Here is a 22,915-nt window from a genome sequence, read left to right as displayed (position 1 = left end):
AAGAGAACATGATCAGACCTCAGAGGGAACAGCAAGCAAGGGACACTTGGATGATTCAACTGCACAGTCATCCTCAAAACCCTCAGCCTGCACCGAGTGGATCCAATATGCTAGTTTATGCTGCTCCCTGAAGACTGAAGGAGGAGCCCCATTTGAATGTTTTAAATCTGTTTAGATTCATCTTACATGTATAACTGTTCTGCCTACATGTGTGTCTGTGCACCCCATGTATACCTGGTGCCCACAGAGGCCAAAAGAGGATGTTGGATCCCTTGGACCTGGAATTACAGGCGAGCCACCATGGATGCTGGGAATCAAACCTGAATCCTCTGCAAGAGCAACTAACTAGTGCTTTTAACACCTGAACCGTCTCTCCAGCCTGCGCCTGTTAATGTCTTTGTTATTGAGTTATAACAAAATCAGCCTGGTAGGCCTCGGCTAAGCATACAGTAAACACTGTGGCATAACTTCCTTACCACCGCCACCGCCACCCCCATCACCACCCCCACCCCCACCCCCATCACATCACCACCACCACCTCCACCACCTCCCCACTCCCCCACCCTCCACCCCACCCGGAACTACAATCCTTGTCATCCATTTCCCAGATGAGAGGAGACAGGCCTCAAAAGAAGAAGCAGCCTTCCAGGTATCCCAGATGGAGACTGGAAGGGCTCGGATTCTTTTATTTTTGAACACTTTGTGTGGGGGTGAGAGGGTTGGGTGTGTGTGTGCATGCGCATGTGAAGCTCAGAGGACAACTTTTAAGAGTTGTCCTTTCTGCCTTACTGAGGTGGCGTGTCTGTCCTTGGTTCTGCCTTGAGGTGTTCTCCAGGCTAGCTGGCTACGGACTCACTCTCCTGTCCCTACTTTCCATCTCACTGCAGGAGGGCTGATATCACGGATGTGCCTCACTCACATTGGTTGTTTTGTTTTTGTTTGTTTGTTTTTAGTTTTATGTGTGTGAATGTTTTGCCTGTATGTATGTCTATACAGCATATCCTTGCCTGGTTCCCAAAGAGACCAGAAAAGGACATTGGATTCCCTGGGACTGGAGGGATGGATGGACAGTTATGAACTGCCATCTGGGTGCTGGGACTTGAACTTGAGTCTTCTGGAAGAACAGCCAGTCTTTGAATGGCTGAGCCATCTCTCCAGTCCCTGTAGGAGGCCAGCTCCTACCTTTTTCAAGCATTCCTATGAGGAGAGAGGAATAAGAAACTTTTAGACAGGAAGATAGCAGAGAGGAGACAGACAGAAACACAAGATAGCTTTGGGAAGACCTGGATCAAAATCCACTGACTGCTTCTGTCTCGTCAAAGGGGACAAAAGCTCTCCCCTTTGCTAGATCAAAGCACTCCACACAGCCAAGTGCAGCCCCTTCCAAACACCTGGTAACCATGCCCATGGTCCAATCATCCCCTTATGCCCCCCTGATGGGTGAAGCAAGCTCAGATCTCACTAGAAAACCTCTATGGGTCTCCACAAATCCCCACATTCAGCTTTTTCCATGGGTTCTGGGGATTGAGTTTGAATCAACTGGCTCGTGTGGCTAGCGTACTTACCTGCTGAGCCAATGCTCTGGTTTAGAGGGACAGGATTTTAGTTCAGCCATTCTTTTTTTTTTCCCCCTATAACTCATGACTGGCACAGACTGCAGAGCAGAGGGAAGCTCAGCACGGATGCTAGTTGGCAGGTTCACGAGAGAGAGGTGTGAGGAAGCCTGGATCTGGAGAGCAGGCAGTCGGGAGCCTTAGAAGGTATTTGAGCGGGAGAGTTGACCTGGGAAAGGAAGGGGCCAGACAGGCTTCGAAGGCTCTTTGCAAGAGTTTGGGAACAGAGCCCAGAGGTGGTGCCACACACCTTTAATTCCAGCACTGTGGAGGTAGAGGCAGTCGGATCTCTGAGTTCGAGTCTACAGAGTGAGTTCCAGGACAGCCAGGGCTATACACAGAAGCCCTGTCTCAAAAACAAAACAAAAAAGTTTGGAAACAGCTAGGCCAGGAAGCCACAGGGAGGCTGTCAGCACAGACTACCGACTGAGTGGCTCCTAGCCAGCATTGTCTACACTCTGTCCTTGAGGCCAGCTGGCATCTGCCCTTAGCTTTCAGTCTCTATATAAATTCAAGGGTGTCAGGCCAAGGCCCTGATGAAAAAAGAAAAATGAGTTTTCCATGGCTTAAAATAGTAGATATGAAGCTGGATGTGGTGGTGCACGCCTTTAATTGGGAGGCAGAGGCAGGTGGATCTCTCTGAGTTCAAGGCCAGCCTGGTTTACAGAATGAGTTGGTGAGTTCCAGGACAGACAAGACTGCACAGATAAACCCTGTCTCCAATAAAGAAAGAAAGGAAGGGAGGGAGGGAGGGAGGGAGGGAGGGAGGGACAGAGAGAGAGAGAGAGAGAGAGAGAGAGAGAGAGAGAGAGAGAGAGAGAGAGAAAGAAAGAAAGAAAGAAAGAAAGAAAGAAAGAAAGAAAGAAAGAAAGAAAGAAAGAAAGAAAGAAAGAAAGAAATGAACTGCCCCTCTACAGCCAACTGTCCTGCCTGTCACTCTTACTGCCCATGTCACCCTGGCAAGACAACCTCCCTGAGCTTCATTTTCCACTTACAGTGAAGTAGAGAGCAGTGGATCTCTCCAAATGCGGATTTCCAGCAGGTGACCAAGAAGCCTGGCCATGGGGAGCCCAAAGAAGCCAGCAATTGTGTGCGTGTATGTGTGTGTGTGTGTGTCTGTGTGTTTGTCCGTGTGCGTGCGTGCGTGCGTGTGTGTCTGTGTCTGTGTCTGTGTCTGTGTGTTTGTCCGCGTGCATGCGTGCGTGCGTGTGTGTCTGTGTCTGTGTCTGTGTGTTTGTCCGCGTGCATGCGTGCGTGCGTGTGTGTCTGTGTCTGTGTGTTTGTCCGCGTGCATGCGTGCGTGCGTGTGTGTGTGTCTGTGTGTCTGTGTGTTTGTCCACGTGCGTGCGTGCGTGCGTGCGTGCGTGTGTGTGTGTGTGTGTGTGTGTGTACTGGTAGCTCACCCCATACAGCATGCTCATCCTCTGCTGTCACTCAAGCAGCTTCCTTCGACTTCGACTCACCCAAGGAATTTGTATTCCACCCCGACTTTGCCCATCGCTCAGACATTTACAATGCATTGATTTCTGCCCGTTCTCAGAAGACTTGAGGCTCATTTGGAGGGCAACCCCCGTTCCTTGTTTTGGGAAGGGCTGGCTGTGTGCCAGGGATGGACTCTATTCCTTTTAAATAACTTACATGGTTTTCCGCTCTTACTACAAGGCAATGACATGCTCGGTATGGTTCCCACAACTCGGCAAAGAACAAAACGATAATCCCCCGTGTGGAAAGAATTGTGGGCTCTGGACTTCTTGGAGCAGTTTTTAGGTTTCAAAAGAGAAATATATGCCTTCCTTGGTTTTCAGCAAAATAGGATCATGCTGAACACATTGTTAAGGCTGAGTATTCTGCTGTCTGTGGACACTTTTCCTTCTCACTTTGTGTTCAGTGGCCACTCACACCCCACCACAGGCTGCTTCAGTCTGGCTGCCCCCTACAGTGTACACTTGGGCTATTTCTAATAATATCCTCTTAAGAGATGATGAAGAGCCTCCTGCCTAAGTGTCTGCCTGCATTCGCGATAAATTTCTCAGGATACAGCTTCAAGAATAAAATAGTGGGGGTCACATTTTTATTTTATTTTATTATTTTAATTAATTAATTAGTTAGTTAATTAATGTATTTATTTTTGGGAATTGTGCCTAAGCATTCAGGGGGCTGAGACAGGAGGATTACCATGATTTCTAGGTCAGCCTGACTATATGTGGAAACTCTACCACCTTGACCCCCAAATTATTTTTCTTTAAAATTTCCTAAGCAAGTGCTATATCCTTGGTCTTGCCTTTTTAAAAACCGTTTTTATTTATTCATTTTATGTGTGAATAGTCTGCCTGCCTCTGTGTATATGCACCACGTGCACGCTTGGTGTCTATAGAAGTCAGATGAAGACAGGATCTCCTGGAACTGGAGTTACACATGGCTGTGACCCTCCATGTGTTGTTTTGGTTTTCAAGACAGGGTTTCTCTGTATAACAGCCCTGGCTGTCCTGGAACTTTCTCTGTAGACCAGGCTGGCCTCAAACTCACAGAGATTTCCTGCCTCTGCCTCTTGAGTGCTGGGACTAAAGGTGTGCGCCACCACCGCACAACAAGACCCTCCATATGTATGTTGGGAATTGAACCCAGGTCCTCTGTAAGTATAGCAAGTGTTCTTACTCACTGAGCTGTTTCTCCAGCCCCTAAGTTTTTTTTAAGACTTATTTTTATTTTTTTAAATTACGTCTATATTGGAGGTGTATGTGCATGTGAGTACAGGTGTCACAGGAAGTCAAAAGAGTGTTGGGTACTCTGGAGCTAGAGTTACAGGTAGCGGTGAGCCTCCTGGTGCGAGTGCTGGGAATCAAACTCAGGTCCTCTGCAAGAGCAGTTCTTAACCACTGAGCAATCTCTCCAGCCTTTATGTATTTATTTGTTTGTTTGTTTGTTTGTTTATTTACTTAATAGCGTTTCTCTGTGTAGCCCTGGCTGGCCTGGAACTCATAAAGATCTGCTTGCCTCTGCCTCCTGAGTGCTGGGATTAAAGTTGTGTGCTAACACCAGGAGCCCGGGGCTCCTACTTTCATTCCTTGAGACGGTCTTGCTAAATTGCCCAGGCCAGCCTTGAACTTACTTATATGTCAGGCTGGCCTCTCACCTGAGATCTTTGCCTTAACTCCTGAAGTAGCTAAGATCAAAAGTGTGTGCCCTCCGCCCTATCCCTCACAACCCCAACCCCCAGCCCAGCTCTTCATCTACACTGAAGATGTAGATGGCTTGTCTTTCTGTCTGTACTTCTTCCCCTCCATTACTGGGCTCCCATCCCAAGGATGCTGCTTAATGAATGTCCTGCACCAAGCTCCCAGCATGCAGTTCATTTCCTGAACCCTCCTGGACTCAGACAGTGAGTAGGGAGCATCCATGTGTCTGTCTTCCAGTAGTGAATTCAAGATGCACTCGGTGTGCAGGCCTAAAATGCTCTGAAGATTCCTGGGGAGCAGATTTCATCTGGTTGCCAAGGAAGATGGGCTATACAGAGCTACCCTGCCCAGATGGCCAGAAATAGCCAGGATCATTGGACAGTATCAGATACAGGAAGTGACTCAGAGAAGGTAAGCAACTGGCTGATGTTCACACAGCCGGGTGTCAGGTTTGGAGTCTAACTGAAGACCATCCATATTCTTTATGCCATTAGAGCTGTTCAGGGGACTGAAATCCATGCTTCTGAATTGTTCACATTAAACGCCAGTGACACTCTAAAGCAATCAAGTGAGTATCTGACTCAAAGGAAATGGTCCATAAAGAGTTCTTAAACAGAAAACCTCCAGGGCCAGCCAGGTGAGGTGGCTTCTGTGGAACGGAGGAAGCCCTGAGTGTGTGAAGTCCTGAGTATGTGAAGTCCTGAGTGTGTGAAGACTTGAGCACAGCCGTGTCAAAGACCCGAAAGCCTCAGACCCGTGGAGAAACAGCAGTCTTCCCAGGCTAGCCCCAGGGAGATGGCAAAGTCTTCCTGGTCCGAGTGGGGACATTGATGGTGTGTGCAGAAAACATCTACCAGAGCTTTCTCCCCAAGGGTGTTTACAGCCTGAAGACTGCTAACCCTGCCTCGCTGTTCAGCTGTATACCATAAACCCTGCCACTTAGTTTATCTGCATGTAATAACCACGCCCCCCCCATGTCTGTAATAACCCTCCTCTCTGTCAACACTATGTGCTAAACACGCGGCACTCCTGGGTGCTGTGCTTTCTCCAGCAGAGCCCAGACCATCCGGTCCTCTATCTCTTCCTGTGTCCTTCTGTCTGTTTTTCTTCATTCCCTCATTGCCCCAAATAGGTCTGTTCCTGGAGCTGTGCTGATCAAGGCCATGACTCACACCTGTAATCCAACATTTGGTAGGCTAAGGCAGGAGCATTGCCACAAGTAAGGCCCCTCTGGACAACAGGTGAGGTCGAGACCAGCCTGGGCTGGTACACAGTAAAACCCTGTTTCAAAAGAGAAAAGGTAAAAGGAAGAAGGGAAGAAGGAAGCAAAACCTTTCAGGCTTCCTTTCCTTCTCTCTTTCTCCACCCCCCCTCCCCTCCCCCCGCTCAAGACAGGGTCTCTCTGTGTAGCCCTGGCTGTCCTGGAACTCGCTCTGTAGCCCAGTCTGGCCTCGAACTCAGAGATTTGACTGCCCCTGCCTCCCAAGTGCTGGGATTAAAGGTGTGTAGCACCACACCCGCCTCCCTTTTCTTTTTAAAATGAATTCTAAACTCATTTCTTTGATGTGGATGGTATTAAGCTTGTGCCCACCTCAGGGTCTTACATGTGCTGTCCTTATTCCTGAAGTTCTGATGCTTTTGATTCCTCCCCAGCAAAGATTTCCATCTACGTCTCAGCTCTGATATCATTTCTATGAATTCCCTGACTTCCTGCCTCAGTGTGGCTTTCAAACCCATTGTCACCCCTAACAGCACTCAGTTTTAGTGCACTTTATTTAAGTATTTATTCCTTTGTTGAGACAGGGTCTTACTATGTAGACTATGCTGGCCTCCAACTCCCAGAGAGCCACCTCGCCTCTACCTCTTGAAAGCATGTGACAACACTGTGGCTCAGCTGTATTTTTTTTTCATACCTAGGGCTGGGCATGGTGACACACACCTTCAGTCCCAACACTTGGGAGACAGAGGCAGGTGGATCTCTGTGAGTTCGAGGCCAGCCTGGTCTACAGAGCAAGATCCAGGACAGGCTCCAAAACTACACATAGAAACCCTGTCTCGAAAAAACAAACAAACAACAACAACAACACACACACCAAAAAAAACCCCCAAAAAACAAAAAAAAAAAAAACCCTCTTACCTTATTCCTCTCTCTCCTATCTGTCTGTTGCCCTTATATCAGCTTCAAGAAATTGGGACCTGTCTTGTCTCTACCGCGTACCCACGATCTAGGATGGTGCCATACAGAAAAGGCATTCACTAAAGATGCCCTGGCCTTGGGAGATGGCTCACCAGGAAGTGTTTGATAAATATTTTTGAATCCCAGGGATTAGGTTTCTCTGCCAATGCAGTAAGCCAAATCAAGCCGAATTAAAAGTCCAGGTTTAATGAGCAAAGCTTGGTGGTGCACACCTCTAGTCTTGACTACCAGGGAGGGCTTTCCAAAAGGGCAGAGTTTGGGGGGGGTGGCTGAGGTAAAGCTTCCAACGGAAGAGTGTTTGCCGTGCATGCACAAGGACCCAAGGACCATGTCCAGATCCCCAGCACTCTGCAAAAATCAAGGCAAGACAGCGCATGCCTTTAGTCCCAGTACTCGGGAGGCAGAGGCAGGCAGGTCTCTGTAAGTTTGTGGCCAGTCTGGTCTACAGAGTGGATTCCAGGCCAGCCAGGGCTATACAAAGATTCTTTCTCAAAAAACAAGACAAACAAAAACTTTTAAGAATCAATTGTAGTGGGTAGCTATTTCCGCTTTGACCTTGAAGCACTGTTCCAGTGAGGCAGCCAGTAACTGCCTATGAACCCCCCCTGGGGCGTGGCTGAGACAGGAGCCCTTAAGATTCCAGCTCTCTTGGCTCCTTAGGATCCTGGATGCTGGACTGCATCCAGAGAACCCTGCTGGACTGCACCTCACCTCTCCCAGATCCTGTAACCAACTCCTTTACTGGCTGTAAGTTACCCCAAAATAAACTTCCTTTAACTACCAGATAAACTACGTGGAGTTGCCTTGTTAAATCCCTGCATTAATCAATTAAAAAAGAAAAGTAAAGAAAATTGAAAAAGACACCTGAGGCTGACTTCTGGCCTCCATGCACACATAAACACATGCATACACTCGTACATATGTACATGCATACACACACACATGACAACATGTTCTAGCTCAGGATAGCTGAATGGATGATGCTCATTATTTAAAAGTCTGTGGTGCTGGAACTGAATCCCAGGGTCTCATGCATGTTAGACAACTAACTGCTCCTCCATTGAGCTACATTTCCAGCTCCATCCAGATCTGTGAGTTTGCATTTGGCTTATTGGCTATTTAATGAGCTTTTTGTTTGTTTGTTTGTTTTGTGTTTGTTTTTTGAAATGGAATCTCTCTACTGCCCAGGCTGGCCTTGAACATCTGGACTCTACTGTCACAGCCTCCCTGGTAGCCAAGACTCCAGGTGTGCACCGCCAAGCCCCAGTGGAGAGACCTTTCTGAGTAGGAGAGAAACCAGGGGGCTGGGAGGAACTCAGCTCTTCTCAGTCCAGAGGACAGTCCTGCTTGCCTAAAGCTATATTCTAATATTATATCTAATAATATAATATAATATAATATAATATATAATTAATATAATAATCTAAAATTAATTCAAAGACCTTCTAGAATTTGATTTATGTAGCTTTGCTGGATTTAAGCAATCCTCCTGCCTCAGCTCAGCTTCCCAGATAGCATAGCGTTCTCTCTCTCTCTCTCTCTCTCTCTCTCTCTCTCTCTCTCTCTCTCTCTCTCTCTCCCTCTCTCTACCCCCCGGGTCTTACTATGTAGCCCAGTTTGAGTTGGAATGCTACTGCCTCAGCCTCCCCAGAAATGAAAACACAAGTATGCACCACTACACCCAGCTTCCTTTTCCCGTGTGTGTGTGTGTGTGTGTGTATGTGTGTGTGTGTGTGTGTGTGCAGGCCGGAAGCAGATGCAGGGTGTCTTCTTCAGTCATTCTTCACTTTATTTCTTGACACAGGGTCTGTCACTCTGGCTGGCCTGGGTGAGCAGCCAGCACCCGGGTCCTCCAGCCCTCGTCTCAGTGTTGGGATCACAGATGTCTGCTGATGCACTGAGCACCTCTCCACACAATGCCAAGCGGAATCTGACCCAGAGACCCAGACAGCAAAGGCGACAAGGAAATCTGAAGGCCAAGTTGCCAACTTCTATCCCATTTTAGCACCGGTCAGACACTGGTAGGCTCCGGTGAAGGGTAGGCATGTTAGTAAGGACAGCCTGCGAGCTTGTAGGAAGTAACCCAGACAACTGTATCACACACACATCAGAGGTGTGATCTGCAGAGAAGCCATTGGGCAGTTGATAATGTCCTGCTCGACTGGGTGACCTCCAAAATGAGTGATTTTGACGTCATCAACGAAGAACAAACGCTTGTGGTTTTGCTCTGGCAGGCTGCCTGGCATCTAGGTTTCTGGAGCTTACAGGGGGGTCTATTGATTGAGGCTTTTCTTTGGCAACAGCTCCCCCTGTCCTTGTCATGAGTGTAGCCTTCTCAACCCTGCTAGTTGTACCTGGGGTGTTCCTAAGGGGTTCAGGTGTGGAAACATTCCAGCCTTGGGGCTCACCTGAGGTTGATGACAAAGCTGTTGAAAGCGTGTGAAAGTCCTATTCAGTCCCAGCACTGAGAGCTAACCACTTGCGGGCATATCCCACAGCGCCATATCTGCTGGCATCAATGTATAGCTTTTTGCCCATAGGAGTCAAACTGAACTATTATAACTTGATTCCCCTCCCCCATTTAATCTTCCTTCATCACCATACACCTTGTGCTGGCTAGTCTTTATTGTCAGTGTGCTACAACCTAGAGTGACCTGGGAAGAAGGAACCTCAATTGAAGAATTGTCTCGATCATCTTGGCCTGTAGCCATGTCTGTGAGGAACTATCTTAATGGCCCACCGTGAGCAGCACCATTCCTATGCAGGCTGTATTAGACAGTTAGCTGAGCCAGGTGTGGTGGCACATGCCTTTAATCCCAGCACCAGGAGGTAGAGGTAGGTGGATTTCTGTGAATTGAAGGCTAGCCTGCTCTACATAGCAAGCTCCAGGCCAGCCAGGGCTATATAGAGAGACCTTGTTTCAAGAAAAAGAAAGTGAGCTGAGCCTGAGCTAGCCAGTAAGCTGTGTTCTTCCATGGTGTCTTCTTGAGCTCCTGCCCTGACCTCACCAACATGGACTGTGACTTGGAAGTATAAGCCAAATAGAGCAGTTCCTCTCCAAGCTGCTTTCGGGCAATGTTGATTTTTTTTTTTTTTTTAAGAGAGGGTTTCTGGCCAGGCGGTGGTGGTGCACGCCTTTAATCCCAGCACTCAGGAGGCAGAGCCAGGCGGATATCTGTGAGTTCGAGGCCAGCCTGGGCTACCAAGTGAGCTCCAGGAAAGGCGCAAAGCTATGCAGAGAAACCCTGTCTTGAAAAACCAAAAAAAAAAAAAAAAAAAAAAAAGAGGGTTTCTGTGTGTCTTGGTTGTCCTGGAACTTTCTTTGTAGACCGGACTGGCCTTGAACTCACTGAGATCCACAAGCCTCTGCCTCCCAAATGCTAGGATAAAAAGCATGCACCACCACCGCCTGGCATATTTAATTTTTTTCCGTATTTAATTAAAAATATATGTATTTATTTTATGTGTATTGGTGTGTCCCTGCATGTGTATCTGTGCACCATGTGTGTACAGTGCCCACAGAGGCCAGAAGAGGGCTCAGATCTCCTGGGACTGGAGTTACACAGTTATGATTCACCATGTGGGTGACAGAAATTGAACCAGGGACCTCTGAAAGAGCAGCCAGACCTCTTGACAGCTGAGCCATCTCTCCAGACTCTAAGAATGTTCTAATACAGCAACAGGAAACTAACTAGAACACACCAGATCCTTGTAATATCTACATAGGTCTAACGTCCTCATAGGTCCACACTGATTTCTCCAGTGTGACTTTTTTTCAGTGCTAAGAATGGAACATAGGACCTTGCACATGCTGGGCAGGAATTCTAAGGCAGACTACACCTGCATCCCTGAATCTGCTTCTTTGGTTGGCCATTTCCTACAGACCAGGGATGCCGTTCAGTGGTGGAGCCCTTGCTAGCAGATACTAGGCCTCAGTGGCGAAGGGAAGCAAGCAAATGAAAGGAAAGGCATAGTCAGTATCATTAGTCATTTGAGGGGTCTGCTTTTTCTCCTTTTAATCCAAAACAGTGTTCCAGTGGTGCGTGCGTGCGTGCGTGCGTGCGTGCGTGCGTGCGTGCGTGTGTGTGTGTGTGTGTGTGTGTGTGTGTAAGACAGAGAAAGAGATTTCTGGTGGCTATTACCCAGGGGCTGCATTCTCTTATTTAAACATTGAAATAAAGGCTCACAGAGGTTGCAAAGTAACAAGGGGACTTGATGCAAAAGCAAGGCCATAGTACATGGAGGGAGCTGCAGGATGACAGAAGCCACATGAGCAAGGGTGCTTAAAGGTTACTATTTGAGGCTTCCTTACGTGGGTTACAGAGAAGGAGGAGTCTGGTTGCTAAGGAGTGTATTGAGGGTGGTTCCCTGTTTCGATGATAGATTCTATAACAGTTTTCTATTATGTGTCTGATCTTAATCAGAGTATATCCAACTGTGCATAGGCATTAGATAGGGGATTCTCTCTAAACACTCACTTACAGAATACAGTGTGCCTCCTGCACTTGTATTTTGGTGTCCCATGTGAGGAATATCTCATGTGTTAAATAGAGGCCACAGTTTGCCTTACTGTACACATACTCCAAAGTATTAGGCCAGATCAACCCATTTCTGTTGTCATCTGTTTTTTATTAGCTACAGTGACTGCCCTTTAAGCAATGGCTATCCTAGTCAGAGATTGTAACTCCACCGCTACCAGCAGTGGTTTGGCCACAAGGGCCGCAGCCTGAGGGGATTCTGTTCTCTCAGGCACTGACTCTTTCAAAGCTTCTAAGGGAGAATTTATCTGAATCTAAAGAACTCACAACTCAGTGGTTTATGTGGAATTCTGCTCTCTCAGAGAGGCTGTATAAATAGCAAGTAGCTAACCTCCTCCCTTTGCTGGTGTCTTCCAGAAAACCCAGCGTCCTCACTTAAAAAAACCTTGCTACACACGTGGTTCCTCCTTACCACTTCCGGTCAACTACTTGCTGACCCAGCCTCCTGCTCACAGGTTAATTTTTAATCAAACACATCTTTGCATTGTTAACAAAAGCAGTAGGAAAAAAATGCAACACACTTTTTTTTTTTTTTTGGTTTTTCAAGACAGGGTTTCTCTGCGTAGTTTTGCGCCTTTCCTGGAGCTCACTTGGTAGCCCAGGCTGGCCTCGAACTCACAGAGGCTGCCTCTGCCTCCCGAGTGCTGGGATTAAAGGCGTGCGCCACCACCGCCCGGCTACACTTTTTAAAATAACATTCCCCAACCCATTTCCCTTGGTTTTAGAGTGTATTCCAGTATGTTCGACAGAAATTGGGCATCATCAAGGAGTGTCTAAGGGGAGTAACTTATTTCCAGTTTAATACCTAGAAATAATTATATGTACATCCTAATGAAGTTAGGGGCCCCAGCATGGCAAAATATTGCTAGGAGCATTATTTGGAGATGGGTATGTATATAGGCCAAGCCTAGTGGAGTACCAGGTTTCAAAGCTATTCAGTTTGCCTGCCTCAAAGTTTCTCATCTTTTTTCACCCTTGTCAGCCCAGTAGGCAAGAAATTAGATTTCCACTGGGCACGGTGATGCATGCCTATTATGTGAGCACTCAGGAGATAATACAGAACTACCACTATGAATTGGAGGGTGGCCTGGATTATATCATGTTTTACAAGAACAAATATCCAGGTGTAGTGGCAAACACCTGTAATTCCAGGGTGGCCTCAAACTTGTAATCCTCCTGTGGCTGGAAGTTTCTCTAGTCCTCCTGCGCTCCGTGGTCTGGATGAATCTTTTTCCATCCAAGGTCCCATAGCCACTTATAAAATAATTATTCAGAGGCTTAACGTTAATTGCAAACTGTATGGCCTATGGCAGGCTTCTTGCTAGCTAGCTCATATAACTTAACTCAGCCCGTTATTATTAATCTATGCATCGCCATGTGTTCCGTGGCTTTACCTGTGTCCCATTACATGTTGTTCCTTGGACAGCGGCTGGCATCATCTCCGACTTTGCCTTTCTTCTCTCTGTATCTCCGCTTGAATTTCCTGCCTGCCTCTAAGCTGCCTTGCCATAGGCCAAAGTCTTTATTTATTAGCCAATGGGAGCAACACTTATATTCACAGTGTACAGAAAGACATCCCACAGCATCTTCCTGCCTCAACTTCCACTTTGAAGAAATTATTCCTGAAAGTCTAATCCACCTCTGCTTCATTAATTCATGCATTGACAATACAGTTGGCAGAATGTAATTTCCTAGGCCCTGACTTTATAAGAATACACCACAAGTAGACAAACCAGGTGATTCCTAGGGTCTCTCTCACATCTGCAAGGCTTTCCTGATCTGAATCATCCACCAGAGAAGATTCTGGATTGTCTACCTGGCTAACTCAAGGCAGGTTCTAGGGGACTGACTGCAGGTAGGTGAGTGTTTTACCTTCCAGGCTGGGAACCTCCCCAGCTACAAAAGCCAGCTCAACACTTGTGCTTCCCAATGCTTCCTACTGCTGTCCCTGGCAGGCGGTCCTGTTTCCAGGGTGATCAGGTCTCCCTGCGGCATCCAGTGTTTTTCAGGAGTGCTTACTTCTAAGGGTAGCACTAACACTCTGAGGTTGATCTCCTTGTTCCACAAACATGACAAATTGAGGGCCTTGCAGTCCGCTTCCTTGGCTTTGTTTCCAAGGCCCAACCCAAATGGCTCAATTCTATCACCTCCAGGTCTCAGCTCTTTGAAGGTCTCCAACTTCCCTGTGGCTGTTTCCTCTCCTTGTACTGTTCCCTGGAGCTCTTGACCCATAAGTAATCACATCATGGTACCTGGTGTCTCCCCTTAAGAATTCAAGACCCACATGCAATTTCTTACCAATATGGCCTCCAAGCAGGGACCACCCAAATACTTTTTTTTTTTTTTAAATCCCTCTTCCTTACATTCTTACTGCTCCAGCCTTCCAGAATGCTCAGGTTGCTTCACCCCACCCCCACCGAGCCTGCTCATTGGCTATTTGAGCTGAGCCGCTATGTTCCACATCATGACTTGGCTTGCCACAGCCTGAAGGCAACAGAGCCATAGTGCCCTTTTGCTGGGTCCTCATCATCCATGCCTTTGTGCCTGCAGTGGCCTCCCTGTGACAGGATCTGCGATTTAAAGGAAGATTTATTTGTGTGTGCATGTGTGTCTGTGTCTGAGAATGACAGTGCCCATGGGGGCCAAAGCAGTGCGTGATCCTCTTTTTTTTCTTTATTAAGAAATTTTCAACTCACTCCTCATGCTATCCACAGACCCCCCGTCCTCCCTCCTCCCAGCCCTCTTTCCCAAGACACCCCGCATCCCCATGGGGAGTCAGCAGAGCCCAGCACACTGAGCCTAGGCAGGTCCAAGCCCCTTCCCACTGCACCAAGGCTGTGCAAGGTGTCACACCACAGGCACCAGGTTCTAGAAGCCTGCCCATAGACCAGGGACAGATTCCGATCCCCCTGCCTTGGTGCCCCCCAAACAGTTCGAGCCAAACAACTGTCTTCCGTGTCCAGAGGGCCTAGTCCAGTCCCATGGGGGTTCCACAGCCACCAGTCCACAGTTCATGGGCTTCCACTAGTGTGGCTGGTCATCTCTGCACATCCTCCCATCATGATCTCGACGTCCCTCATCTGCAGTATCTCTCCTCTCTCTCATGGATTGGTTTCCCGGAGCTCAGCCTGGTGCCTGGCCATAGATCTCTGTATCTGCCTCCATCTGTCACTGGACAAAGGTTCTATGATGACAGCTAGGTTATTTGCTAGGCTGGTCACCAGAGTAGACTGGTCCAGTTATAGTTGGAGTTCCAGGCAGTTGTGACCCACCCAAGATGGGTGCTTGGTTTCAAACCCCAATCCTCTGCAGGAACAGCAAGTGCTCTTAGTGCCTTTTCTCCAGCCTCCTAAATGCAGTTTTTAACATGTACAAAGCCCTCTGTGCAAATAGGTTCTATTAACCCCACCTTACAGGTAAGCAATCTCAAGTTCAGCAAGGTTGGGTGTTTTCCTTGGTACATACAGTTAAGAACTGTTAGGTTTAGGATTTAAATTCACCAATACTTTCATAAACTGACCCTGACAGGAACCCTGGCAGGAGGCTGTGGCCCAGAGAGACATGGAGACCACTGATAATCACTCATGAAGTTAAAAGGCAAAAGACAAGACTTCAGCCTGAGAAAGGGATTGGGACAAGACTCCCAGAGTAAGGTTTTTTCCTAGCCAAGACCACAGTGCTTCCCAATGGCCAAGAGAATAATCACTCTGTGATTTAAAACTGAAGGGGCCTGAAGAGATCCTCAACAATTTAGAGCACTGGCCGCTCTCCCAGATCTGGGTTCAATTCCCAGCACCCACACGGCAGCTCACAACCACTTGTAACTCCAGTTGCAGGGATGCAGTGCATCCTTGGGCACCACAACACCCATTCATATTAAATAAAACCAAAAACACTGTAACTAATGGTTTAAAGGTAACGTCTATCAGGCTTATGAGCTGAAACCAAAATTCTTTGGAGGTTAATGGTGGTCTCTTCAGGTGTTTGTATGAGGCTTGAACATGGTCTCAACTTAGGAAGTTAGTAGGTGCAAAAGCAGGACTGGAGAGATGGCTCTCTGTTTAGACCACTGCTCTTGGCTGCTCTTCCAAAGGACCTGGGTTCAAATCCCAGCACCCACCCTCACGCATACATGCAGGCAAAACCTCAAAGTACATTAAATAAATAAATCTTTTTTTTTTTTTTACAAATGTATATATTTTAATGAATCATTATACACATACCCATATTTGTTTCTGTTTAAAGTTATGTGTATGTTCATGTCAGTTTTTCTCATGAGAAATCTTTTAGGAACTCTTTTTATTTTATTTTTCTTTATTAAGAAATTTTCTACTCACTCCTCATGCTATCCACAGACCCCACCCCACCCCACCCCCCCAAATAAATAAATCTTAAAAAATTAAATAAAGTGCAAAAGTAGGTCTCATGAACAATTTACATTTATTTGCTGCTAACTGTCGTCAAATACACTTCCAACACAGCAGAAGCTGGAGTCTGTCTGCAGGGTGGTGGCACTGCTTGCCAATACACAGATGGTCCATGAAGAGTAACTTCAAACTCATCCTCAGGCTGAGGCCCCGCTCCAGGCAAACAGCTGATGGGTGGAACCGTTCCTTCCGGCTGTCAGGAGTTACTCCTTGTTCTCATACTTGTGCTTTATGTGTTTCCACAGCTTCTGTATTTAAAACACAACAACAGTTAGGTATAACCTCTGCCCTCACACTTTACAACTACTTTCGTTGTCCAAAACAAAGAACACTGAGAAATCGGTGTCAAACTCTGATTAAAAGTGCACCGTTGCCGGGCGGTGGTGGCGCACGCCTTTAATCCCAGCACTTGGGAGGCAGAGGCAGGCGGATCTCTGTGAGTTCAAGGCCAGCCTGGGCTACCAAGTGAGTTCCAGGAAAGGCGCAAAGCTACATAGAGAAACCCTGTCTCGAAAAAACAAAAAACAAAACAAAACAAAAAAAAAAGTGCACTGTTAGGCCGGGCGGTGGTGGCGTGGTGGCGCACGACTTTAATCCCAGCACTCAGGAGGCAGAGGCAGGCGGACCTATGAGTTCGAGGCCAGCCTAGTCTATAGAGTTCCAGGACAGCCGGGACTACACAGAGAAACCCTGTCTCGAAAAACAAACAAATAAAAAAGAAAACCAGTTGAGGAACAGGCAGGTCATCTGCACCAGGCCTTTCCCAGTACAGCCACAATCTCAGGACATAAAACATGCACAGAACCTGAAACCTTAAGTCAAAAAGGACCCGCCATTTCCTACTTTATGCCACTTTTATCCATCAGAACAAAGCTGCCTGCGTGGGAGGCCTTGGGAACTGAAACATCAATCTTACAAGGTCAGCCACATTGTCCACGGAGACGTACTTTAATGACTGGCCTGCTGCCCTTGAAACCAGCAAGGGAGGCAGTGGTCGGAGTTCTAACCCACTCGCCACCGATTTACGGGGTAGTTCGGACCGTTAAAGTCTCAGGCGTTAGCTTTTGCAAATGAACATGTGGAAATGCGTGGTAGGACATACCGATACTCCCAGCCCCTGCAATGGGGGTCAATGTGAGATTCAGGACTCACACCAGGTCACGCGAACTGAAGGTACAGGCTCAAGACAAGGGACGAACTGAGTTTCGTCCTCCTTCCCTCCCTCCCTCCCTCCCTCCCAGTCACCCCTCAGGCGGGCCCAAGGTCAGGACGGCCCAGGCCCTCACCCCCTCGTTGAGGTTCTCGTAGATCGCGTCTGCGCCCTGGTCGAAGGCGCGCTCGAAGAAAAGGGCGCCCACTACTATGGTGAGGGCGAAGGTTGCATTCCTGCGGAAAAGCAGGGAGTACAAACGCGAAGTGATCGCCGGCGCCATGTCGCCTCGCTACTGAATTTGCTCTACTGAGTCTGCGTAGAGGCCGACTTCTAATTCCAACCAAAAGTTTCGACGCGCACTGCCTTATGGGAATTGTAGTTCCTCCTCTGTATCTGAGCGTTGACATTTTGAGTCACACAGAAAGTCATAGTGTGCATAGGATAACAGATTCTTACTATGTTCATATCCACACAGCCAAAGTTTGGTAAAATTTATTACCCAGTCTTTCTCTTCAATTATTTCTTGCTGTTTGACTATTTTGAACTACAACTCCCAAAAACCCTTTGGTTTCCCATCTTGCCCCGCGCTGTCCCGCCTTAGCGTTCAGTCTTCGCGTATACTTTAGAAAGGACTACGAATCCCAGCGAGCAGAGCGCCACCGGAGAACGCAAGAGGAGGAGCTCGGAGCCGTCCAGCCAGGTATTTTTGGCCAGACGTCCTGGGCCGAGTTCTATACTACTTCTCTACCCAGAATAACGAGCTCTTCGTTCAAAATCCGTGCTGTCAGCATTTTCTGGCATAGGGAGTGGCTAGAGAGGCGAGGGGGACCCGGGCTTCCGTGCCTTCATCTCGCCCCTCTGCCTCCGTGCCTCTGTCTTCTGTGAACCTACTCCAGGTGTAGGCTTGGAGGTAGCAAAAGTCGGGTCCTAGAGGTCTAACCTTTCAGTCACGCCTCAGGAGAAAAAGGTGGCTTTGCCTTTTCTTCCTGTCCTCCAGCTCGCAGGCTTTGAAGCCGAGAACCCTGGCCTCGAAGGCAGGCGACCTGGTTGGAAAAGGCACCCTAGAAATGCTTTTCTGAGGATCCCCACTCGGTCTTGAGCTGGTCCCCAGCAGATGAAAGGTCCCAGCTCTGGTGGAGTGCTCGGACTATTGTTTGGGTAATGAAGAGGGCCAGCGCTTCTGGAAGCTAGGACTCTAGAAGAAAAAACTGAATGCTTGGACAGGTTGGTGGTGCTCTCTAAGCCCGGTAGCCACTCAACGGAGGACTGAATATGTAGCAGCAGGGAAACAGGATAATGTGGGTAAACTGGATAATGTTTGTGCAAAGTTTTAGAGGCAGTTGTAATGCTGGGGTGCTTCAGAAAATGTAGCATGGACTCTTAGTAGGTGGCCTGAGGTCATTTCTAGTCTGGCCTTGTACCTGTGATAAGGAGTCTATTTTTTTCCTAATTGCACGAGGGAGACACTGAATGGTTTTAAACTGTAATGTGACAAGATCTAACTTACAGTTTAATGCTATCTTTCTGGCTTCTTGGTAGAAAATAGACTGAAGAGGGGAAATTACAGAGGAAGGTGATTTAGAGAAGAGTGGATTAGAATAATCAGCAGATTTGAGATGCATTTTGGGAGGTAGGGTAGACGGAGCAAGCTAGCAGATTTGTGAAAAAAAGAGGAATCAGAAGCCGAGCGGTGGTGGTGCAAGCCTTTAATCCCAGCATTCGGGATGCAGAGGCAAGCGGATCTATGTGAGTTCGAGGCCAGCCTGGTCTACACAGTGAGTTTCAGGATTCCAGGACAGGCTCCAAAAGCTACACTGAGAAACCGTGTCTCGAAAAACCAAACCAAAACAAACCAAAACAAACAAAAAAACCACCCACAAACAAACAAACAAACAAAAACCCTGCGTTCAATTGTGCAGGCCTTTGGTACCAACACTCTGGAGAGACAGGTGAGTCTTTGAGTTCAAGGCCAGCCTGGTTTACAGATTCCAGAACACCCAGGGCTACATAGACAAGCCCTGTCCTAAACAATACAAAAACAAACAAAAAGAATTAATATATAGGGGTAAATCAAAGTTTGACCTCAAGGACTAAATTGTTTTTGTCTAATTGCTTATTCTGAGACCAGTTTTCACACTAGCTCTGGGGGGCCTGGAACCAACTACATAGACTAGCCTGACTCTGAACTCCTGGTGATCCTCCTGTCTCTGTCTCTGGAAGGGTGAAATTACAGGCATGCACCACTGTGCCTGGCCTGTAAATTGTATGTGTGTTTAAAGACTTGTTTTTTGTTATGACAGATTATGCATATTATAAGGTGGGTGGAGGGGTTGATATGTACTCCTGAATGGCAGTGCCCACAGAATCCAGGAAAGGGTATTGGATCCCCTGGAGCTGGAGTTAGAGGTGGTTTGTGAGCTATCCTATGTGGGTGCCAGGTACCAAACTTGGGCCCTCTGTTAGAGTAGTACATGCTTCTAACAGGCTCTCCAGCTCTGTAAATTGTGTTTCATGTGAGTTGTCCCTTAGCTATGAAGTGGAAACATCTAGAGCAAATGGGGCTATGATTCTGAAGTTCAGAGGGCTGGTCTGAGACTGGGATAAGACCTGAAGACTGGCGCAGGATTACAATCCCAGCACTTGGGAGGTGGAGGCAGGAGAAACAGAAGTTCAGAGCATTGGCAAGGTATTGTTTGAGCCCAGCCTGGACTACATTAGACTCTTTCTCTAAATAAATGAATTGATAGATTACACCGAGGACTGATCTCTAGTCATAACTCGCCGTCTGACATATGTGACCTGTAAAGAGCAGCAGTGAAGTCTGGTTAGGGACTAAAGGGGAAGTGGACAATACTGAGGATGGGCTCCTCTCAGCATGCCTGTTTACTACTTGCAAAGCATCCTGGTAACTTCTGGCAGGAAGTTGTGAGCCTGCAGGGAAAGAATACTTAGGTTTTGCTATCACCTGCAAGATACCTACAACAAATTTGGTTGACTGCAAGTTCAGAGGACAGGAAATCATTTTATGTGGGATGAGAAGGATGACTAAAGGGGGTTAAAGGTGTGGCTTATTTGATTTGATTTAATTTCTACTTTGTGTTATTTTTTTTTTTTTTTTTTTTGTTTTCCGAGACAGGGTTTCTCTGTGTAGCTTTGCGCCTTTCCTGGAGCTCACTTGGTAGCCCAGGCTGGCCTGGAACTCACAGAGATCCGCCTGGCTCTGCCTCCCGAGTGCTAGGATTAAAGGCGTGCGCCACCACCGCCCAGCTACTTTGTGTTATTTTTAAACATTTATTATTTTTATCTTATATGTGTGAGTGTTTTGCCTGAATGTATGTGTGTATGTGCACCACATTCGTGCTTTGGATCCCTTAGGACGGGAATTATGAATAGCTGTGAGCTGCATGTGGGCACTAGAGACTAAATCCAGGTCCTCCACAATCCACAAGAGTTCCAGGCAACCTGACATCCTCACTCAGATGTACATGCACTCAAAAAACACCAATGCACATAAAAGAAACTTTAAAAAAAAATAAAGAAAATAAAACATTAATTTTTTTCAGTTTTTTATTAAAATTTTTAAATGTTGGGCATGATGGCACATTCCTTTAATCCCAATAGTTGGGAGGTAGAGGAGGCAGATCTCTGTAAATTTAAGGCTAGCCTCAGCAACATAGTAAGTTGTAGACCAACCAGGACTACAGAGTAAGACCCAGTCTTTTTTTTTTTAAAAGCTGGGTGGTGATGGCACATTCCTTTAATCCAGTACTTTGGGAGGCAGAGGCAGGCAGATCTCTGAATGCAAGGCTAGCCTGGTCTACAGAGAAAGTCCCAGAAAAACCCTGTCTTGAAAAAAAAGAGGGGGGGGGCAGGTGGTGGTTGTGCAAGCCTTTAATCCCAGCACTTGGTGGGCAGAGCCAGGTAGATCTCTGTGAGTTTGAGGCTGTCCTGGTCTACGGAGGGAGATCTAGGACAGGCACCAACTCTACACAGAGAAACCCTGTCTTGAAAAACCAAAACTAATAAAGGTTTTTTGTTGTTGTTGTTTTTTTCAAGACAGTTTCTCTGTGTAGCCCTGGCTATCCTGGAACTCCCTTTGTAGACCAGGCTGGCCTTGAACTCACAGAGATCCTCCTGCCTCTGCCTCCCAAGTACTGGGATTAAAGGCGTGAACCATCACCATCCAGGAAAAAAAAAAGGCTTTTTTTTTTTTTGTAAAAATACAATTGTTGAGTCAGGCACAGTGGTGCTTCGCTGTGATCCCAGCACTCTGGGAGGCTAAGGCAGAAATATTGAAAGTCTGAGGCCAGCCCTAGGCTATGAAGTGAGACAGTCTCAGTGGGGGGAAAATCTTCAGTGTTCTACACAAAAATCTAGGGAAATGAGAAAAACAACCTTTACTTTTTTTTTGATTAATATTTGAACTCAAGTTGAACAAACTAAATTCCTCTAGACACTCAGCTCTACTTACAGTTTAATTGCATTCCCTCAAACATTTAACTCCATTTATAATTTTAATATATTTGATTTTCTTTTTAAGTACTTGGGATGCATAACCTAACAAGCTCAATTTCCCCAAGGATACTTAGTTACTAGCAAATTTAATTAATTAAGTTTATGCTGAATTTAAATTTCTTACAAACAATTCAATACTTTTTAAAATTGATTGTGTATAGGAGTGGAATTCATAGACACATTTCCATACAAATTTATTTTTGTACTTTGGCCCTCTTATTATTATTTCCAAACATTCCCACACATAGTTTTGCTTCTATTTCCGTATCTCATATGCATTTATGATTTTTATGTATCGGTATAGAATCTAGGATCTACAGATGGAATATGATAATTGTTTTTCTGAGTCTGACTCATTTCCCTTAATATGACGTTCTCCAGTTGCACCCGTTTCCCGTAAATGATATAATTTTGTTCTTTATGGTTAGGTAAAATTCCATTGTGTATATATGTCCCATTTTCTTAATCCATTTGTCTGTTGATGGACACCTACACTGACCCCGTAACGTGGCTGTTATGAACACATTCAGGTTCTGTGTTGTGCGGATCTGAGTCCTTCAGGTATTCCCCAGGAGTGGTTGGCTGAGTGTCTGCTAAATGTGTGTTGAGGAGCCATCAAACTGATTTCCACAGTGGCTGTACCAGTAAACACTCCCACCAGCAGTGTATGGGAAGGCTCTGTTTCCCCAAGTATCCTCCCCAGCATTTGTTTTCTTACTGATAGCTGTTCTGAAGGGGATGAAGTGGAGCCATGCAGTACTTTTGTTATTTTGAGAAATAACAAAAGTGTAGCCCTGGTTGTCCTGGAACTCACTATGTAAACCAAACTGGCCTTGAACTCACAGTGATCTGCCTTGCTCAGCCTCCTTAGTGCCGGGATTAAAAGCATGCACTACTACACCCAGTTTACTAATTTGTTTCCTTTTCTAATTTTTTGATAGAAAATTTTTTTCATATAATTTGTATATGTATATATGGTTTTTTTTTTTGTTGTTTTGTTTTTTTTGGATACAGGGTTGCTCTAGGTAGCCCTGGCTGGCCTGGAACTCACTATGTAGACCAGGATGGACTCAAACCATATAGTGTATATTGATCATGTTTTAACCCTCTCCTAGTTCCTCCCAGATCCTCCCCTATCTCCCTACCTACACAACTTTATGTTCTTTCTCTCTCTCTCTTTATAGTTCAGTACTTTTTAAAAACCCAGAACCGTGACAACAAATTACAGGCTCTGGGGTTGGGAGTTAACTCCGTTGGTGGAGTGCTTTACTTAATACAAACAAGGGCTTGGGTTTG

At 46.6% G+C, this 22,915-nt stretch overlaps 2 protein-coding genes across 2 annotated transcripts in view; one reads left to right on the top strand and one right to left on the bottom strand.

The window, feature by feature from the left end:
* Window positions 1-15,945: 15,945 nt before the first annotated feature.
* On the bottom strand, window positions 15,946-17,449 carry LOC114694100 (cytochrome b-c1 complex subunit 9). Its single transcript, XM_028870866.2, has 2 exons — window positions 17,238-17,449; window positions 15,946-16,199 (listed from the first exon to the last, which is right to left on the bottom strand). The coding sequence occupies exons 1-2, from the start codon at window positions 17,382-17,384 to the stop codon at window positions 16,155-16,157; spliced, it is 192 nt and encodes a 63-aa protein (XP_028726699.1). The 5' UTR covers window positions 17,385-17,449; the 3' UTR covers window positions 15,946-16,154.
* Window positions 17,450-17,699: 250 nt separating this feature from the next.
* Zmat5 (zinc finger matrin-type 5) overlaps window positions 17,700-22,915 on the top strand; it is a 30,024-nt gene continuing 24,808 nt past the window's right edge. The window contains exon 1 of the mRNA XM_028870644.2: window positions 17,700-17,804. The gene's annotated coding sequence lies outside the window, so the exon portion shown is untranslated. The remainder of the gene's footprint in view (window positions 17,805-22,915) is intronic.

This window comes from Peromyscus leucopus, chromosome 7, assembly GCF_004664715.2.
Source record: "Peromyscus leucopus breed LL Stock chromosome 7, UCI_PerLeu_2.1, whole genome shotgun sequence".
Classification (NCBI taxonomy): domain Eukaryota; kingdom Metazoa; phylum Chordata; class Mammalia; order Rodentia; family Cricetidae; genus Peromyscus; species Peromyscus leucopus.
Note: the sequence above shows the minus strand (reverse complement) of the source record. Positions and strands in the feature narration are given on the sequence as shown.